Source organism: Notothenia coriiceps, unplaced genomic scaffold (assembly GCF_000735185.1).
Source record: "Notothenia coriiceps isolate Sejong01 unplaced genomic scaffold, NC01 NC01_scaffold00020998, whole genome shotgun sequence".
Lineage (NCBI taxonomy): Eukaryota > Metazoa > Chordata > Actinopteri > Perciformes > Nototheniidae > Notothenia > Notothenia coriiceps.
Genome location: NW_011353699.1, coordinates 49,839 through 71,958, shown reverse-complemented (window position 1 = coordinate 71,958; position 22,120 = coordinate 49,839). Strand labels below are relative to the sequence as shown.

The window sequence follows — 22,120 nt, the reverse complement described above, 5'->3', positions numbered from 1 at the left end:
GACCCTAACTACGGTATTTATGCATATAACTGGTGGTGGTTCATATCACGTTTTACACGTATACATGTTTCATTATGGTATCTGATTTCAAAGTGCATTCTGTCCTATTCCACGGGCCCCGCCCACAGGGAATAATGTCTCGTCTCACGTAGCATCTACATGTCACTGGCTATATTCTCCTGCACGCAGGTATCTAATCCAGGCCCGTGCTCAAATGGGCTGTGTAAAAATGTATGACCTGCACGTCAGGTCGTAAGAAGGAGAGAGGAAGAAAAGAGAGAAAGAAAGAAGAGAGTAAAAAGAAGGGACCGTGTGTCCCCTTAGACTTCGGTCTCGTGGACTGCGGGTCCCCGTAGACTTCGGTCTCGTGGCTGTGGGCCACCGTAAACTTCGGTTTCCGTCATAAACAAGATCCCTGCTTCGGCAGGACGTTCGAGGCGGCGTAGTCAAGCCCTGCTAGCCAGGCAGGCGACCCTCAGGTCGTTTTCAGATAAGACCGGCAATGATTTCGGCAGTCAGTCTCAGCATGACCCGTAAGCTCCGGCAGTGATTCCGGCCCCCTGCCGCATACATATATTAATCTATTATTTCCTCCCCAGATCACCACAGTCACCCTACAAGGTAAGAACTCAGTTCATCTCATTATTCTATACTTCACTGGTTTTGGGGATTTTCATCAGAGCGGTTCTTTCCCTCCCGAACGATTATCCTGCAAACCGGGGCCTAATCGCCAAAACACCATTCCATTCTCCTGTTGTATTATCATGGCAATCATTTCATTTATATGACGTGTAACAATAAACATGTATTCCATACATCACGTCTCTCCGGTTTGAACAATAGATGGCAGCAGAATGCAATCAATAGTTTCTTTCAATGTCTTTTTGTTGGTATTATGAATTTATTTTAAATTAATTAAATCGTTCAGAAGCAGTTGACTTAAAAGAGCAGATTTTGCAGCCCTGATCTCCTCAGGGAGGTCGTTCCAAAGTCCAGGAGCTCTGACAGCAAAGGCTCTGCCTCCTTTTGTGTACCTGGACCTTGGAACGACCAACAGCGATGCCTCTGAGGATCAGAGTTTGGATGAGCTGGAGGAGGGACAGGGATGTTTTACTTGCACCAGGTAGGAATGTTTTGCAATAATCCAATCTACTGAAAGAATGGATGACAGTTTCAACATTCTTGGTAGATAGGAAAGATTTTCTGAGGTGATGAAAGCATGATTGAACCATTGAATTTACATGGATGTGTTGACGGCAATATCAACATGACCTATGATCATAAATTCAGTTTTGTCCGTATTTAGCTGCAGGACATTTTGGGACATCCATTTGTGGACATCCAGGAGGCAGATTAACAGTGTTAAGGGTCACAACTTAAATAATATTGTGGTGCCATTTGTCAACCAGGTAGGTGCCCAGGTTTTTCTGTGACCCACAGTCAACTACTTACAACTAAATGTGTTGTGCAAGTATATTTACTCGACTGCAGTACTTAAGTATTTTTCCTTAAGTTTTTCCATGTTATAGTACTTTATACTTCTATTCCACATTGAGGGAAATATCACACCACTGAATTTATTTGAGGATAACTTTACTTTTTCAGAACATTATGGTCAAATAAATAAATAAAATATAATGCAAATGCAAGATATGCAATCCTGCAATATGTTTTCAGAACCGGCAGTGATCAATTAACAAACACCAATATGTTACATTTCACAAATATTATTTTAAAAAACTGACACCCAACTCTTTTTAATTACATTTATTAACATTGCATAATACAAAACATTACTTGCATTCCTCTGTTGAGCCTTCCTTGAATTAATTCAAAGGCAGCCTTGAAGAGTTTAATATCCAGTGTACGCAGTAAAGGACATTTAAAGACATCTTCACAACAGAACATCTTTCATTCTTCAGGCATTTTTGCTTTGCACACAAAAGCAACCAATCAGTTCAGTGAAAATGACAAGTAGCATATAACTGGCCCAGATTTGCAATAGCAGAAAAGGCAAAAGGTAAACAATATCTGATATGGACCGCATACTTTTTAAGTAAATATATAAAAACACTGATTGTTGGGTATCCAATATAGAGTATGAAAATATAAATAAAACTTGTCTTGTTCATTCAATTAAAATCTTTACAAAATAATAAACTAGCGATAAGAAATGTATATTGTTTAATGACCTACTTCAAAACTTTTATACATTCCTTTAAATAAAAAAATACTTATGAATTATGATGTCTGACGTTTCCTCAAGGAGGTAGATTCTCTCCTTGTTTGATGACTTTCACATACCAAATTGTACCTTGTCCTTAAACTTATGACGTCTTTAAGTATGAGCCATAATCAATTCAGCTTCACAATAGCCAGGCCAGAAATGCAGTTAATATTGAGATTAGTTAAATCACTAATTTGTCGCTATTGAGCATAAATGTAATCTGAATAAAGCTGTTTGCAAAGGCACTGTGATGCATAGCAATATCAAATCAAAACAATGCATACATGTTTGTGGACATAAAAACCCGTTCCAGAAAGGGACTTTGGTGCCACCTGTCGTTAGATTGCTTCAAGATACATCTGTTTCATACAGGTTTGAATAATATATTGCTCACTGCTTTGACTTTGAATTGCAGCAGGTGAGTCTGCACTGAAGCTTTAATCTTTAAAGCTCAATAAAAACTGCCCATTTCTGGCAAGGCTAGTGGAAGTAGGACTGCAGGGTACCACGACGGCGGACATCGGTTGTCCAGCAGTGGAAGCCACCCCCCAGGGAGTTAGCATGGCGAATATTCACCTTAACGCTCTTGATACCTGCAAAAAAAAACACATTGATGCATCAGATACATTTCCTTAAAGATCATATTCATCATGACATTTTTAATGGACGTGAAAACTGAGGAAATTTCCTCTGGTAGAATTCGGACATCAAATGTTCCGTTAAAGTCTTAAATGATGCAAAAAAAGAAACTGGAATGACTCTAATGTGAAACTCACCAAGGCTCTCAAACATTTTTTGAATGGTGACTTCATTGGCGTCAACCATCACACGCTTTTCATCCAACATCAGGACGTTCATGGACAGCCACTTGGAGGACATCCACAGAGGATGATCTAAAACAAAAAAGGAGAGGAAAGGTCTATTTTCTCTGTAAGTATTCAAAATGGTTTTCTTATGTAAGAAAATATAAGTTTTACTACTAACCATCAGGAATCAGAGGGGTCGGAGGTTTCACAACAGTCCACCCAGCCTTGTGGAACATGTCAACCTGAAACAGACAGGGGACAATGAGCGACAGTGAACATCAAACACATTTAAAGTATCAGTCTCCAGGAAGTTAGGACACTGAGAGATATTAAAAATAGCCTTTCATGGTCCAACAGTACCTGGTGACATGGACGATCAGGGTTTGACAGCACCAATCCTGGTCCAATAATGTTAAAAGTGGCATCAATGTGCATGGGGTTAGGATCCTTGAATGAGATGATGTGGACTTTGTAGTCTGGAGCCAGGTGGCGGCGCATCCACTCAATACCCATGTAATTTGTAACCTGCAAAACAACACAAGTGAGTTACCTCTGCTGCAAATTCTAAACTTTGAACCTGTATTGGAATAAAACGTTGTTTTGTCTCACCTTTCATTAATTCACACTTGATCATTTTGAGCGATAACATATTGAAATATAGACTGGTACATATGTACCTATTGGGCTTTACGCAAATAAGTTATACGTTTGACAGCATTCATACCTGACTCCTCTGGACAAAAATGTCCCTCCCAGCCCGGATGAAGTCGGCAGCATCAAAGCACGGCTCGTGCTCTGTGGTCACAAACTTCCCCTCGGCAGCCAGCTTGTGTCTGTCCTCCACTGTGCGGATGGGGTAGTCCTGAAAGGCACCAAGCAACAATAATCAAGCAATAATCAGATAACAAAACATATCTGTGGTGACGTGAAGAACATAAACAATCACTTCCAACGTGGATTTGATCAAAAATACAATCTCAAATCTTTAAAAAGTTGTACAACACAGCCAACACTTGAAACACTCAACGTGCGGTGCTAATCTCACGAGATAAGGCCTCACCTGGTCGTACAGTTCATCGGCCATCGTGGGTTTAGGAGCAGTTGTCCATTTGGCACCGTTTCTGAAGTACTCCTTGATCAAAGGTCTGTAGGCTCTGTACTCAAAGAAGCGAGCCCTCCAGGCCATAGGAGCCTCAATAATCTCATTCCCCACAACCAGAAGGATGTCTCTGGGCATGGCCGCATACATGCCTGTAACAGATTCAAGAATCATTGTAATATTATAAATAATAAGAAATACATGTAGTGTAGTTTAAAGTGCAATATGTGCCTTTGAATGTTGTGCAGTAGAAATATAAAGAAGCAGTAATTGAAAGGATAGGTAACTTAAAATTGCTTGTTGTTTTGGGGATTTTGGGTGTTTCTAAGTGTCTTCATTGATTACAGGCATTGAGCTGTTAACTTCTTTACACAGACATGTTATCCATAATGTTGATGTTATTTGAAAAGAGATTTGTGTAATTCTTTACCTGGGGATTCGAAGTCTGGAGTTTTGTATTCCATGGACCAGTCCATGGGTTCTGGTCTCCTTACATTGACGCCCTCATGACGAAGAATATTGCACATTTCCTCAATCTCAGCAACAGCTTTTTTCAAGTGGTCCGCAGGAAAAGACTGGCCCCCATGCTTCATATAGAAAGGCCAATGCTTCTCATATGTGTTAGCCTGTTGATAAGTTCAGAACATGACAACATGGAGTTATTTTAACGGCCTACACCTGAGCATTATATAAGGTTTACAGATGCACTCTTGACATTTTGGCTTACTTTCACTTCCACGGTGAAGGGAGGCACATGGGCATTTTCAGCGCGACCCACAATCACCTCCTCCAGAGGGTCCCATTCATTGTGGCTGCAGACAGGACATTCCTGCTCCACAGGCTCAGTAACATGGTCAGCTGCATCGTGCGACTGTGCAGCTGCTGCACTGGAGGTGCTCTGCAAGGCCCTCTGCACCCATCCAGTCGCTGACCGTCCAAGCTGAGGGGGGGAAATGGATCACAAGCTGTTTAATTTTCTTCAGCACAAAAAAGGCCTAAGGTTTTGTGAAATTACAGTATACTGAGAAAGGCTTTTGTACAAAATAGGCCGATTTCTAAATAAAAGTAACAGACCTTTTCAGGCAAAATATGACAAATATATTAATACAATCTGTGTATTAGTCCCTAACAAAACTATCTGTGTGCAATTACTTTTGCTGATTTTTTTGTTTGTTTATTGTATTATAGTTACAGATACTTAGTGAAAATTGAAGTGATAGAGGCAAATAAATGTTGGCTTGCAGTTTACATCCAAAAATGCCAGTTCAAACAAGGTTAAACAGTGTAGGCTGATAAAAATAATGGTTTAGAGATAGCAATGATAAATGCATCAGTACGGTATTTTTTTTGCTGTTAAAGTACACGTGTTCATAAGAAGCCGCTATCTCCATAGATAGCTCAGTGTCACTGAGTCTGGGAGTGCATCTGCTGCAGACAGCTGTTCACTGTCACTCAGGGACCAAACATGCAGAGTCTTTCAGCAGTTGAAATACATTATTGGACTGAGTCTAAATTGACATAATCAGTGTTTTTCCCCAAAAAATGTATTAGAATCAACTAAAATGCTTAATCAGACAACAGGAAAAATCAAAATAAATGTCAACATTTTTGCTTTATTCACAATCAGCTATATGTGCCTATTTTAACAGATTTTCAAAAAACTTTTTCTAAAGAATTTGGAAGAAAAAATAAGAAGTCATGAGACCACCATAATACCAACCATGGCTGCGATCAGATGGGCAGCCTCGGCCCCCCTGCTACCTCCTCTCAGACACCTGACTCGCAGCATTGTCCAATGTAATAGTGAGTGTGTCAGTGAAAGCACACGACAGCGCAGGATCCACCTCTCAGTTTGCTAAAAAATGAAGACGCCTCAGCAAGCAGCCACCTTTATAGCCCTGGGTCTACGTGCCTCTAAGACTATTGGTTGCCCTTATGTTGTGGGGCAACGTGACCTGTAGAGAAACCTTTCTGAAACTCAATCCCTGACACCAGCAAATTCTTATCAATGGCTACTTCTGCTGAAAAGTTTCCAAGGCCAACATCTGAAATGTATCTGGAATTGCGTTCCATTGTGCAGAAACAACCATTTTCTGCACAATGGAACGTTTTTATTAGTGCCAAAGAAACCCTGAGGAAAATAATAAAATAAATGACTTAATAACCTATTTTTGGCCCCTCATGCAAATGCTGAAAACAATTTTTTTTTGCATTTTAGTAATTGATTAGGATATTTAAAATAAGATTTATTTGAAATGAAGTCTTTCAATCTATTGTTTTCTTAGTCCTTTTTGATTTCTTGTGTTGGTGACTGGTTAAGGAAATGACATTATATATATTTAATAAAGCTACAAAATAAAAGGCTTAACTGTGTTACTTTCAGTGAGGCGATAATATTCAGTTTGTCATGCTTGCTTATTGGACTTGTTAGACTCCAGTGTCGTATAACTACATTAACAGTACAACCATAATAATTGTATTACATGGGAACATTACCAAACACAGTATGGGAAGCAGGTGAAGGTTGAAAAGTAGAGTATTATAGCCTAATCAAAGAAACAGATAGCCTTTACACGGCTGGGTCACCACATGCTCCTCTGGACTGTGCTCTCAAGAGTTTCACAACCCTATGACCTCAGTGACTGCTGATATTACCCTGCCCTCTAAAAAAATATCTGGCTGATGCCCAAGGTTCACAGGATATGCACTGAGGATGCCTTTGGCTCCCAGTAGCATCATTTATTGGTCCAATAGTCAAAAGGGCAACTTTGTGGACTAAACTTATATTATTTCATTTAATAATAATAGTTATTTACCTTTACCTTTATCCATACAGCACCTTTAAAAAAGAAAAAGGACAAAAACACATTTCAGCACTGCAATGAATTCAGTCCTGTCTTTATGTGATACAACTTATTTATAAATATAGTCATATTGTGTGTTTTTTCTGTTACTGTTTGAGCCTGTGCTTGTGTGTGTACTGTAGGCTGCCTGTATGCATTTGCATAATTTCCCAATCTTTGATCCAAATTTAAACACAAGGATGGTACCATTACCAGTGGCAGAAAGTGACTAAGAGCATTTACTCTAGTTTCTATCTCTGTACAAGTTACTAATAAACACACAAAAAACAATACATTGTAGATAAAACCAGTGGTCCTAATCTTTTTTGACCTATGACCCCTACTCAAGAAGCCGTGGTGGGCCCTTCAATGACATTTCAGATGCCTGTGAGTATTTCACAGGTCTACCAATAAATCGTTCTGTTTTTTAAAGCAAAGATAAGAGAAAAGTCAAACGAACAATTGCACATTTTTGACATAGCACTTTTTCGCTGTTGCTTTAACATCTTTCGACTCCACAAATAAGTCTTGTGACCACTTGGAGGGAGCCTGGACCAAACAGCAAATACAGGAATAATACAGGACTTCAATTTGAGAGAAACTCCAATGTGATTTTGAATGTGTCATTCTATGGCTCCGCCTAATGCTCCTTTCGACTCCCTGGGTTATTTACACCATGTTAAAGCCTTTTCAGCTGATCCCCCCCCAATCGATGAAACAAAAAGAATGTCAACAAAACATTTGTTTCACATTTTAATTGTGTTGTTCAATAAGACCACTTCCATCTTTACTTTTTGTAATTAAACGACGATATGGAGTAACAATATTACCTTCAATTGTCTAGCTACCCTACATTATTCAAATATTTGATCCTTTCCATGATCCTAACCTACTTTTCAGAAATTGCCCCGCCCCCCTGCACACAATCCCTTTTTGCAACATTCCCCATTTTCTAGCAGTGCTGCACTTTTTTTCTTTTTTACAGGACTTGTGGCTTTTAAAACGAGACAATATGATGATTTATTTGATTTCAGTCATTTTAGCAAGTATCTTCATCATTCCGTTCGCAATAAAAACGTTGTCCCCTTATCTTTGGTTGGATATTCTGTATTTAAAGGATCTGCTGCGGATTTTAGTGACGTTCGTTTCAAGGAGAAGAAGGAGACCTTTCTTCTTTGTTTTGGACCGTTTCTTGGAGCAGACCGCGGCACATCCAGACAAGTCGTTCATTGTGTTTGAAAATGAACACTTCTCGTACACTTACACAGATAGAAGAAGCAATCAAACAGCCAACGCGCTTCTGGCACAGCCTGGGTATAAAGCTGGGGACACCGTGGCACTTTTCATGGGCAATGAACCCGCCTTCATGTTTACCTGGCTGGCCCTGGCTAAATTAGGCTCTCCGGTGGCTCTTCTCAATCACAACATCCGCACCAAGTCTCTGCTGCACTGCTTCAACTGCTGCAAGGCCACAGTGCTGATAGCAGCCTCAGGTATGCATCTGGTAGTGTTTTAATGTGTTAATGACAACAACTTAAGGTAGCTGTGACTTGAGCCTTGCTTTCAGACTCAATGTCAATCTTTATTCCATGGTTTAGGGTTTCATTTTGAGCCCAGTCATGCCTAAGTCCAAGCTGTTTTTAGAAGAAGAAGTTAAAAGTTGTGGAATATGTTTTTTTTGGCCATCACAGTTTAGAAAATCCATTACAGTGGGCCTATAATGACTTGATCTCATGCAGGTGATGTTTCATCAGAGAAGAAAAGGTGTTGAGGAATTATCCAGAATGCACACCCTGCCTGATTATATTAACAGCGTCATGTGGAAGGAAAGGGGGCTTAAACAAGTTGTTAAATGGGGATGGCTTACTCGGTTTATACTTAATATTGACCATTTGAATGTAAAATGATGTTAATATTGATATTTGTTGTTGTTTAAAAGAGTCATCTGTGGTCAGTGACAGTTTTTAACCAAAGCTGGGATGCTAACCACATTTATGCTCTCAAAATACGACCGTTGACATACCAAGTTTCTCTGACCAATGTCAATCTTCTCAGTCTCTGTTGTCTGCAGTCACAATTAAAGTGAAAGTCAAGGTTGAAAAGTGTTGTTTGATCATACTTAATCATACATTTTAGTGGGAAAATATCAGCATTCTGACCGGAAACTAGTATTTTCTGGTTCTGAGTATACTGTATGTTTCTTTGCAGAGCTAAAGGCAGCAGTGGAGGATGTGCTGCCCACCCTGACGGAGCAGGGCGTCACCGTGCTCCTGATGACCAAACACTGTGATTCACCTGGGATCGAGAGTTTTTCTGATAAAGTGGACGAAGCATCAGATTCCCCGCTCCCTCGATCCCTCAGATCACACATCACATTCAAAAGTCCTGCCGTTTATATTTACACCTCGGGAACAACAGGTATCTGAGTGGCGGCGTTTCATGTGATAATCTGTTCCCACAACAACTGTTCTTGAGTTTAAAGGTGTGTGCTGTCTGTGTCTTGTTGTATTTCAGGTCTCCCTAAGGCAGCTGTGGTCAATCAGAACCGCCTCTTAACAGCGTTGGCTGTTTTGGCTTCAAATGGTGTGACGTCTAGCGATGTTATCTACCTCAACCTGCCTCTGTACCACACAGCGGGATTCATTATAGGCTTTATCGGCTCCATTGAGACAGGTGAGACCATTTAAGTGAAGCAGAGAGCGCAAAACAATTTGTGAGGCTGTGTGAGCTTCCTTGTATGAATACTTATTTTACTTAGCTAACATTGAGTTCTTCAGTTGTTTCCTGTATAGTCTTTATATTTGTATTGTAGGCCAAACTGTTTCAAATTCAGACTGCAGCAAGAGGTTAAGCCACCAAAGGTTTACCCTCTAGTCACTGTTTTACGTCTATGAGTTCACGGTTACTGCAATAGGTTCCCTCTGCAAAGCATTTAAGTCTAACATATATGTACCATTCATCAAACAAATCAATTTCAAAGAAAATGGTTTGAAATCTAAAAAAGGAACTCTAGAAGAAAAGACCTGATGACTAATTTATGACAGATCTGAGCTAAATGTATCATCATACATCTTTGACATATAGTCATTGTCCTAAGAAAACCATGTGTTGCTAATTATTTTGCTAAAGAAACTATTTAAAAAAGCCATTGGATTATCTTGAATGTGTTGTCAAAAAGCTAACAACAAGTCTGAGTAAGATCATGAAGTGTGCAAACTTAAAGATACATGGTTTTCACAGGAAAACAACGATACTTAAAGGTGCACTTCACAATTCTAATGAATGCCAATACATAATCCAATTCAACACACTATTTGTTATATTTAATGAGCACCACGATTTCCTAGCTCAGCAAAAGACAGGCAAAAGACCACAGATGTTAAACAAGAAAGGCAATGGGAGTGTGAGGGAATCAAAAGAAGCTATTACTTGTAAAAAGGATCGGTATTATGTCATTCTTTAAACTTTGAACTTGTTTTATACTGCACACAAAGTGGTTCCCCTGCTCCTCCTCTTGCCTCTGGGTTTCCTTGCAAAACTAAATGAGTCCTTTGTTGCTGGAAACCAGTAATCTGACCAAACCAGATTACCTCTAATTTCTAACTGCTTCTTATTAAACAGACTAAAGTTCACACCGCTGTGTTTTTCTGGGTAAGCAGCCTGAGTTACAGAAACATATTCATGAAAATCCAACACTGTTTGAGAACAATCACCTTCCTGTTGTGCACTACATGCATTTAAATGGAATACACTTTATTATTGTTGGCATTATTTTCAGGGGGAAATATTCTAGTGGTAGACTATGGATACTGCAAGTAATACAATCGTAATGTTTACATACAACTACCTGAAATATATTGATATTAATAATAACAAATATTGATAAATATCCCTTATAGGCATTACATATTTGTAAAAGGACATCACCCGTGTCTCTACTTTCATAACTGAAAATATATTTGCCTCATCACATTTTCTTTCTTTTTTTGCTGTCTTATTTTGAAGGGTCAACTATTATTCTGAAGAGGAAGTTCTCTGCCTCTCAGTTTTGGGACGACTGTAGGAAACACAGTGTGACTGTTGTGCAGTACATAGGAGAGGTGATGCGTTACCTCTGTAGTAAACCGAAGGTAAATGCTTTTTAAAGTGAATGACGCTGTTCCCAGATCTTCAGACAGTACTATTAAACTTAGCAGTACTACAGAACAGGAAAGTAAGAATATTTGTTGCTGAAACTGCCCAGTTATTTACCTAAAGATTTGTATGGAGCTCAGTTTCACTTTTTCCCTGTTAGCCTCTGCAGTGGTGTCTTGGTCATCATGTGACATTTATAGTTCAGTTACAGTAAAGTCTGAGGTGAAACACAAACCAGGGGCGTTCCAGCAAAGCTGGCAGTGGATAAATGTCAACCTCCCTCCAAATATTTTAATTTGATTGATAATGCCTATCGAAGGAATATTCCTTTTGGACAGCATGTAATTGTACAATTTAAGGCTACTAAAACGTTTCTAATTGTTGTTTTAGTATGTGAAGGAAGTTACACGTAAACCGCCATACCTGATGCCTCATTTAAAAAATATATATGGCTACATAATGTTGACAGATTGATTGATTTATCGATCCCGCCCTTTAACCTTAATTGTATTTATTCATCAAATGGAAGTATTTTAATAGCCGCAGTGAGTACAACCCAAACAAGCTCACACAGGATATTTGGCTGTGGGACGCATGCCTCCTCTCTGCCGCCTCAACTGTTGTAAAACTCCTCGGAGCGAGACAGCTGCTGAAGCAGAGCTGAGAACCGGCTGCAACAAGCTGCCGCTAAGACAGATCCAGTCAGAGATAACTTCCCAAATCAGTACATTCCCACAGAGCATCACAGCTGGCTTACCAAAATAGAAATCGTTAAATCACAACTATCGGGTTACAACCTCCTGCGTCATTATCTGTGGGGGTTCGAACACCATGCAACTTTATGGATGCATGTCAAAATGAAATGCTGAAATATGATCAATATACATTTGTAAGAGGAGGAATGCAACATCTCCACATCTCTTATGGCGGACTCTGCTGTATTTAGGAGTACTACATTCTACCTACATGTATGGCCATTCAGAGTATCTTATTGCATCACATGAAGTGCAGTGTCAATTTACCGTGTGACCCTGTTAGAGTAGGAGGAGGTGGCCTGTCTGTATCTGGTCATCACTAGGAATAGATGCTGGCCTTTACTAAGGAAGACCATATTAAGTAACTTGGCAACCAAACATTTTACATAAGCATCATTGCTTGTGTAAACTGTTATGCAAATTATTACATACAGGCAGGGGTTAGCCATACTTGATCTGAGAGGATCCTAATGAGAGGCGTAATTCGATGACTGAAACTGTGACTGTGTGACACATATACAGTATGTTTGTTTATAAAGAAATACTTAACCCCACAATGAGTATTTGTATATCAAATAATCACACTGTGTTGACACTTAAATTCTTGAAGAACATTTTATTTTTCTTACATGCCATGCAAAAAAAATCTAAAACAGAGAAAAGTATTTATTAATTAAGGAGTAGTAGAAGTAGCATGAACATGCGGAAGGGTTTAAAATATATATATATATTTTTTTATATATATCTTTTATAGATGAGACTTGGATTATAATGCACAAGTTGTGTGAGAGATGGTAAACAGATGTGGTTTCAAAATATTTTGTTGTTAAACACAGCCGTCTTTTACTTCAAATGTTATTTCTTTGTTGACTGCGGAGGTATGCTAGAAAACATTCTTAAAAAATTGTCTTCAAGAATTATGTATCAAATCCTATATTTCTGTAGTACTGGCAACATTTGTGATCTAATGTTTTGTTTATGTGACAATGCAGAGAGAAAATGACAAGGACCATAAAGTAAAACTGGCCATTGGCAACGGTATCAGAGCAGAGGTATGGAAAGAGTTTCTCAATCGCTTCGGGAACATAGAGGTCCGCGAGTTTTACGCCTCCACCGAGGGAAATGTGGGATTTGTCAACTACGTAGGAAAAATTGGAGCTATTGGGCGAGTTAACTTTTTCCATCAGGTAAGAATAATATTGAAAAAAGCATTCAATTGTCTTTTAGCATTGTAATCTTATACAGGCAACTTAATTGTGTGGATGCAAAACACATAGGTGGCATAGAATCCCATGCTGCCAATAAATAATATGGTAAATATGTATTATTTTGCTGTCTGCGTAGAGGATGTTTGGCATATAATGAAACAGTGATGTGTTTCTTCCTGTAGAAGCTGTTTCCCTTCACTCTGATAAAGTATGACACCGAGCGAGATGAACCCATCAGAGATGATAATGGCCTCTGCGTGGAGGCACCCAAGGGTGAGAAAAAGAAACATAAAACTCAATAATAATTATGGATCTTATAGTCATATGATATCTACTGATGTAGGTGTTTAATGGACAATGGCTGTAAAAGACATGTCTCCTTTTTGTTAAGGTGAGACAGGACTGCTGGTGTCAAAGATCACAGACATCGCTCCTTTCGTCGGCTACGCCCAAAACGAAGAACAAACGGAGAGGAAGAAACTTCGTAATGTTCTCAAGAAGGGAGATCTTTACTTCAACAGTGGAGACCTCATGAGGATTGATAACGACAACTTCATCTACTTCCAGGATCGTGTAGGTGACACATTCAGGTACAGAACTCCTGAGCACCCTAATTTGATTCGTAAAGAAAAATTGTTTATGGTTTCAATACTGCAGGATCAGCAATGTAATAAAACTAAAAAGTTGAAATAAAAAGGGTTAATAGATACATTTTTTAAGAATAACAAAAGTTTATCTGCATATTGTGTGAAATGCAATATATACAGAACACATGAGGAAATCTGTGTTTTAAAGGCAATGATTAAAACAGAAAATTAAATATTGAAAGCAAGTCATTGGGAACAAATTGATTAACAAAGTCGTGTTAAAATGAATGATAATTGTAAGTAGACCTCTGGGCTCTGCAGGCACCCTATTTGACAGGATTATGAAAGCTGGGTAAAAAAAATGTTTCACTTAAAAAACACTATTTAATATAAAGTTTTAACTTTGAGCTTGCAGGTGGAAAGGTGAGAATGTAGCCACAAACGAAGTGTCTGACATTCTGACGATCAGCGATGGTCTCAAAGAAGCCAACGTGTATGGAGTCCAAGTGCCAGGTGACGGCCGTTTCCTATGCACATTTGACCTCACAGTATGTTTTAAGATCTCATGACTCCCAAATGCCAGAACATTGAAGAGAGACTGATTTGCAAATGAATTGGTAAACGAATGCTTTATCTGTTTCTATTTTGCCCGGCTATGAAGGGCATGAGGGGCGGATAGGAATGGCAGCGGTCACCATGAAGGAAGGCGCACAGTTTGATGGAAGTAGAATATTTAACCATGTGGTTAGCTACCTGCCTTCATATGCCCGACCTCGCTTCATAAGAATACAGGTACGGTTATTTCACAACTCAATTCTCAGCACTACATTTTGAGAAGAAAGATCACGTTAAGTTTGCATACATTAAAATACCTAGAAAACGGTTTTGTTCTCAAAAAAAGTAAATAACAAATATTTTGATGCAACCTTATCAATCTGGCAATACATATTCTCACTCTGTTTCGAGTGTGAAATAATCCTTCTAGGAATCTATTTTTCCAAGTTTGATCTAAATTGTTTTCTTTCTTATTATGACAAAAGAATCGTTGAAAATAAGAAGATTTTGTAAGGATAATCTTCCTTAAAAAATGTTGATCTGTAAAAAACAAATTGACCGAACAACGTCTTGGCTGTTCTTTTTTTAATTTCTTTTTTGCATGCTTTTGTAATAGTCATTTTAGCAACAAGAGTCTGACATTCACCACTAACCCTTGTTCTAAGCACGACTACAACATTCATGTTTGCTATCCCATTTGTTTCACAGATGAGCAAAACAGTTAAAAACTAAAGATGATCCTGATCTTTTTCCACATGTGTTTTAATCATAAATACAGGAGAGAAAACAGTTAAGATCACACTTACACAAATGGATCACCAGAATTTAGCTCCCTCAGTTGCCTCTCAGGGTGTCCGTACCATGTGATTAAAAGCAGATAAAGATATTTTGATACGATACCTGAATGATTGATTCATACTCTTATTCTGTCCAGAATGCCGTGGAGGTGACGGGGACATTCAAGCAGATGAAGGTGAAGTTAGTAGAGGAGAGCTTTGATCCAGGATGTATCCAGGACCCTCTTTACATCCTTGACAATGAAGAGAAGAGTTACATACCGCTGACAGCTCAGGTCTACAGCTCCATCATATCAGGAAACATCAAACTATGAGAACGCTCTCTGTGTCCACTAACTGCCGGCTTCTCAGTCTGGCATAAACCTCTTTTTTAAAAGCAGTAGATGGATAATCAGTAGTGTAAGATTTGTTTTTAAGGATCCATTTTAGGGGCTGGAGTCGGCCTGTAAGGGAGGGAGTGAGTTTTATAATACATTTGTTGACAAGTGATGATATATATATATATATATATATATTATTTTACAAGCTGGTTTACTGCTTTCAAGTATGAAGACTGCTGCTTTGACTTCATTCAGTGTTAACATGGTGTTGAGAAATGTTGCTGTATATTTGGTTAAACAGTGAAAACAAACTCGTTAGAGGCTATAGGACTGTCTCTCATAGGTAGATATTTATGTGCCTATATATTTTAATATGAATTACTTTGATTCTTACTATACAGCCAGAAATAATGTTCATATGCACTTTTGCTCAGGTTTTACTCATCATAACTAAACAACACAAAGATAAATCTCAGTGGTGACATAGAAAAACCACAAGGCGGAGACAAATGCAAACTCTGTGCTCAGTGTAGTGGGGGTATACAGTACAATATTCACTTTATATAAAATAACATGGACAGTGCACTCAAATGTCCCCCAGATGTAATTGTTGAACATCTTATCATTCCAAAAACACGAAGATTAATCTGTGTCTAAAATATCACTGGATGCTCAACCACTACAGTTTATTTTAGGTGGAATAACTAAAGGATCATGATAAACAGAGGTACACAGAATACAGACTTCGCTGTCTAATTTTTTTCTTCATATATGCTCTCTGTGAACATATATTGATCTTCATGGTATATCTGTTAACCCCTCCATAAAAGTGAATGACTAGAAAACAAAGGTATGCATTTCTTTCAGGGAGAACAAGTCCTGCAGGTACAGCTCGTACTTTCAATATTTATACACTATAATCAGTTCCATGCCAATTTTAACCAAATCTAGCCTACCAAAATGTAAATCACCAGAATAGACTTTTCTTTTGTTGGAGTAGTGTGAGTTTTGCACCCAACCAACCTGTCGTCACAAATACATGTTTTTCATGTTCCATTATTCTTTTTTGGTCCTGTTCATGATAGTGCAAAATATGGCCCTTAATAAAAACATAAATCAATCAATCAATGTTTATTTATATAGCCCAATATCACAAATGTTACATTTGTCTCAGTGGACTTCACAGTTTGTACAGAATATCAGTATGACAATACGACATCCTCTGTCCTTAGACCCTCACATCGTACAAGGAAAAACTTCCAGAGAAAACCCCACAGTTTAAAGGGGGAAATGGGAGAAACCTCAGGGAGAGCAACAGAGGAGGGATCCCTCTCCCAGGACGGACAGATGTGCAATAGATGCCAGTAAATCGAAGAGATAATACATTTTACAGCGTAGGTAGACCAAATGTTTGGAAATGCATGTGTGTATATATATATATTCATATATATATATGAATAAAAGCTCTTTCAATAAAGGTTACATGTCAGTTATGATAAGTTTAAAAAGTGTCACTCACCGTTTTTACTCTATAATTTATGTTGAAATAACATGACTTAATGATGACACATCATCAGCCCAGGCTTGTAAGGTAAGTAACAGGCATAAACCTTAGAAACCATGCTGTTTTTAAATTTGACAAAAGGTCATTCTAGGGTCATTTGGACAGAACAATTTTGACTTATGTTATTTTTTACTGAACATCTGACAAACACATTCTATATCAGGGTTCACTTTGTTCCCAACTAGTTGCTGATCCTAAGAGTGAACCATTATTGGCAACAATACTTTGGAAACCAATACTCTGAAGGTCATTTTGTTCCACAGCAGAATGATTACACAATAAACTGATTTGAGGAGGGAGGAGCAGTAAACGCATACAAAAAATACTATTTAAATCTGATTTCGACATCTGCGGAGGGAGAAGTGTTTTCCACCCATGAAGCCTTCAGTTACTCCCCTAGTAAACATTGGTCAAAGTTCGGTGCGTCGACTCAGCAAAGGTCTGACTCCATTCAGTTTTTGTGTTGTGTGCTGCTGAGAGTTTAAACTCTTAATACAGCCAGACTGACATTTTTGTTCCGACTAACAATGATAACATATATTTTATACACGGCTCTGGCAGGTTTGGCACTTTTGGTGTTATTGCTTCGCCTGAAAACTCGTTATTTTTTTCAAGATTTGAGTTTCGCCATTTCTTCAATTAAAATTGCTATAATCCTTAACAAAATTAAGAAGCGGAAACCGTTTTACAGTATGCTGGACGGTTTTCTGGACAAAGTGGCGAAACATCCGCATAAGAAGTTCATTATTTTCGAGGAAAGCTCGTACACCTACAGCCAAGCCGACAAAGAGAGCAACAAAGTGGCGCGAGCGCTGTCCACACACGCCGGCCTGAAGGAGGGGGATACGGTGGCCCTCTTCCTGGGAAATGAGCCTCACTTTGTGTGGCTCTGGCTCGCTCTTACCAAGTTGGGATGCATATCTTCTTTACTGAACTGCAACATCAGATCCAAGTCTCTGGTGCACTGCTTCTCCTGCTGTGACGCCAAGTTCCTGGTGGCTGGTGCCGGTAAGCTGATTTCGGGTTTACTGCATTTATTTGTGATTCCATACTTCCCAATCTTAATAATTTGTGTTAAAACGTGTACACTTACAAGAGACTACCAACAATATTACTTTAAAAAAAAAAAAAATTCTGTGCATGGTGTATACGTTTATCCAGAGATATTGTGGATATTTAAAGGGATGATGCTGATATTTGGGACCCTAATTGAATTGAATTATTTAAAAAAGTAATCCATAACACAAAAATAACAATTTTTTTTTTTTTTTTTTATAACAGTCTTGGATATTACAAAGATTAGCAGCAAAATTGATTTTTTTGCATTATTAGTTTTTGCACAAAATCAGATTGCACAAAAAAGTTACATATTAGTCATTCGGGACAAAAATGTCCACTTCCAAAAACTGCTCTAAAATGACAACAGATTAATATTTATTTTTACTTTTTGGGCTTAAATCTTTCAATCAACTTCAGTCCTGATCAAAAATACCAAATGTTAAATTATGTTCAGGATTTTAACCCTTGAACTGCCAGTTTGAAAACATGAATTTGCATTTTCTATGAAAAACATGCAAAAAAAGGCAGTTATTTTCCATATAATGAATGTTGGGGGGGTCGGCTTTTTTTTTTTATCACAGTCTTGGATATGTCAAAGATTAGCAACAACATTTATTTTGGTGGATTATTAGTTTTTGCACAGAATCAGATTAAANACGCAGTGTCAGAAAATAAAACCTTTTCTCTTTTCCTCCGTACCCAAATCTTTTAAAAATGGGGGTACATCGAGCGGATACAGATTTGCTGCCGATATGACGTCTCATATCGGCAGCAAATCTGTATCCGCTCGATGTACCCCCATTTTTAAAAGATTTGGGTACGGAGGAAAAGAGAAAAGGTTTTATTTTCTGACACTGCGTGAGTTCCCCGACACACTGGGGACATATATTTATGTATAAAAGATATCAAAAAGTGCATTTTGCGTGATAGGTCCTCTTTAAATTATTTTACATTATCCCTGTTGAACTGACTTATAAATGATCAGTTCATTAAAATATAGAAAAGCAACGTGTTAGCACTCTCCTCTGAAGTGAACATTGTGTAAATCCGGACAAAGGACCTATTATGCAAAATCCACTTTTCCATGTCTTTTATACATAAACATGTGTCTCCTCTGTGTAAAGAGATTCTGAAAGTTTCAGGAAAAAAGATTCGCTCACTTTTAGTCCTGATCCATTTATATAAAAACCTGTCTGAAAATGAGCTGATCAGATTTTTGCCACTTTATGATGTCATAACGATATTTTGGCTTACGTAACCATTAGCCAATAAACAACCAAGGTAACCCCCCCACCTTATCAGCTGAATCTCCTCCTAGAGCAAATATATCTCAGAGGGGCGTGGGGAGTGGCACCTTATTTTCATCTAAAGTAACAGACAGAGAATCAGCACTTTTGAAACAGAGGGGTTTATGGGATGCTACAATGCATGATCTGTTTGGTATTTCGAGCCAAACAGTATAGTAGGGACCTAATAGCTTGTTTATGTCTTTATTTTATATTTTGATAAGAAATGTATGCTACAACAAACTGCTATCTGACATTCTTGTATCATATTGTATTTTTCTTGGTTTATACTGTATTATATTCATATACAATAATATTGGGTTTCTTGGTATTATTTAATTTGTTTACTGTGATAAAAATACACTAAACTACACAAAAACAGGAATCTAATAAAGTAAAACTACCAATACTACTGCCCCATAATAGATTTAAGAAAATATGTCTCTCACAATCTCAATTAGATTCAAGCATAATGAGTTCTAGGGTTAAATGTGGGGATTAAATATACTGTATATCATAAAAGTGTTCATATTTTTGTGTCTCTTCCCTTGTATTGCTATAGTAGTTTAGGAAATAAAGAGAAATTATGTGACAGTTGCTGAGGCTGCCATGCAGGTGAACACGAATACTGTCATGAAATGTGTCTTCAAACATGGAAGTGCTATACAGCAGTAAAATACAGACAATAGAGAGAAAAAAACAAGTCGATTAGTTGATTAGTCAGAGAGACAATTGATCATACACTGTGTACACATTGTAGCATTGAGATATTTTTTAAGCAAAAACCTTAAAAAGTCTTAAATCAGCTTCTATGTTGTGGGGATTTGCTGCTTTTCTTGATGTTATGTTAGTAAACCAAATGCTTTTGGATTGTGGAGAGTTGGTTGGAAAAAAACGAATTTGAAAGCAAAACAAACAGACACAATTAATAAACAAACATTGATAAAATGGACACTAAACCTAAAATGAGTGTAAAACATCTTCATCTTACATTAACTCATAACTTTAGCATTCATATAAATTGCATAATATTGATACAATTTACTTTGAAACATTCAATCTCCTTTGTTCCAAACACTTCACCACACCTATAATTTTGTATCTTTTTATAATTATTTATTTAGTAAATGTATTTTTAAATTATAATTCTAAGCAATTACCAGTATTTTCTCTGCCTTTTTTTAAATGATTGTGCTACCAGATATCAAGTCAAATTTCTATTTGGAAAAAATCACTATCATTACACAGTTAATTTATAAAAGTGTCTGTATTTTTCACTTTTTCTTTTTTAAATAATGTGTCAATAAAGGTTTAATTTTGGCACAGTTGGCATTCCATAGGTTTCACCGTCGCGATTTTTAAAGCGACCCCCGCTGTAAATTACACTAATGTTGCAGTGATATGACCGTAAAAAACACACAAAAAGCATCTTTCGCCCGCTATGCTTGTGCAATCCTTAGAAAATGTTCATACAGTTCAGCTTACCTTCAGCCAGCTCCGTGTTCGTCTGTGTGAGCCCTTTTCCTGCTTTCAAAGTTCCCACGGAAAGCGGAGGACCACCCAGCGGCGCAGAGCACGACGCCGATTAGCTGCGCGGAGCTCATTTGCATTAACGTCAGTAAAGGCTGTAGGTCAATCCTTGCGGGTGCTTTTATTGGATGTGCCGCTGTCAAGCAGTGCTGAAGAATTGGAAGGGCAAACGCCAGAAAAGGCAGAGAAAAGACTAACACAAAATCAGCATTATGTAGCTCGGTCCTGCCTTATCTTCGCTCTGTTTCACCGTGAATCATCCTGCCGTGCCAGATTTCAGATCCGAAACTTGTGGACACGGATCGGTCTTGTTTTTTGTTTTTTTTTGGTCTGTTTTTTTTGTTGTTGAAGATTCTGTGTCTATCAAACGGTTGCATTCTCCAGAGGTGGTACGTGGTATCTGACAACCTCTACATCCTTTTATTCCTACAAGAATGAGAGAAAACCGTGGAGCCCGGTGACAGTGTAGCCAGCTGCACCCGGGTTTGGACCTCCTAAATCAGGCGGATCATCCTCAACCGGGCAGCGGATGCCTGAATGGATATTTGCGAGCCATCCAGCAAGATTTCCCCGTTTCCTAAATTGGTGAATGTGTGCTGATGGAAGGAGTGTTCTGTCGGACTACATTATGGCTTTATGTTTTACGGAGGGTGTTTGACATCGGAGCGACTGGCTAGAATAACACCCTGCAGTGTGAACATTTCAGCCTGTTGATGATGAACCGCGCAGGACTGGGGCAAAGTGTCGTGAGAACCAGTTTATGGCCCGTGTCTTGAGCTGAAGTGGACATCCAGATTGTTTGAGAGAGACAGAAATAGAGGAAAAAGCGTCATTTTTGATGGCTCCGGGGTGTGGGAGGACGACTACACATGAAACATTGGACACCCATAATGGATAAAACTATTGCATGAAGCTGGCGTGGGGACTGCATGGTGTGTTTTTCAGGCCTAGCCTACTTGATAACAGTGAAGTTAGGGGGAAATGAGAAAATGGTGATGTGGTACGAAGAAGGCGAGAATAGGAGCCCGAGTGAGGGATCCAAATCGTCCATGGGGATCTGAGGAGCCCAGCTGAAGAATAACGGAATCCAAGTTTTCGAGGACAGCTGCTTTGATTAAAGACCTCCAATTAACTTCATGTGAAAAAGAGAGGGAGGAAATCAGCTTCCTGGTCGGGGGGTGGGGGATAGAGAGATTTTATTCATGCCTTGTGTTGGAGCAATTGGAGAACCGACTTTGCTGTGGCCTAGATGATACATATATATATATATATATATAGATATATCTATATATATATATATGTATTTATATATATTTAACAAAAAGACAGACCTTAGAAGGAAAAGTGGAC

General features: G+C 38.4%; 2 protein-coding genes across 2 annotated transcripts; one reads left to right on the top strand and one right to left on the bottom strand.

Moving 5' to 3' along the window:
* Positions 1-1,752: 1,752 nt before the first annotated feature.
* gatm (glycine amidinotransferase (L-arginine:glycine amidinotransferase)) lies at positions 1,753-5,993 on the bottom strand. The gene is made up of 9 exons (XM_010779944.1): positions 5,853-5,993; positions 4,860-5,072; positions 4,563-4,758; positions 4,094-4,284; positions 3,758-3,895; positions 3,394-3,558; positions 3,212-3,275; positions 3,004-3,120; positions 1,753-2,820 (listed from the first exon to the last, which is right to left on the bottom strand). Exons 1-9 carry the CDS (start codon positions 5,919-5,921, stop codon positions 2,708-2,710), a joined length of 1,266 nt encoding a protein of 421 aa, XP_010778246.1. The 5' UTR covers positions 5,922-5,993; the 3' UTR covers positions 1,753-2,707.
* A 1,909-nt stretch (positions 5,994-7,902) lies between these two features.
* Positions 7,903-16,068, top strand: LOC104953026 (very long-chain acyl-CoA synthetase-like). The gene is made up of 10 exons (XM_010779943.1): positions 7,903-8,468; positions 9,184-9,393; positions 9,490-9,648; positions 10,981-11,105; positions 12,857-13,051; positions 13,255-13,345; positions 13,464-13,662; positions 14,075-14,172; positions 14,321-14,451; positions 15,149-16,068. The coding sequence occupies exons 1-10, from the start codon at positions 7,988-7,990 to the stop codon at positions 15,323-15,325; spliced, it is 1,866 nt and encodes a 621-aa protein (XP_010778245.1). The 5' UTR covers positions 7,903-7,987; the 3' UTR covers positions 15,326-16,068.
* Positions 16,069-22,120: the final 6,052 nt, after the last annotated feature.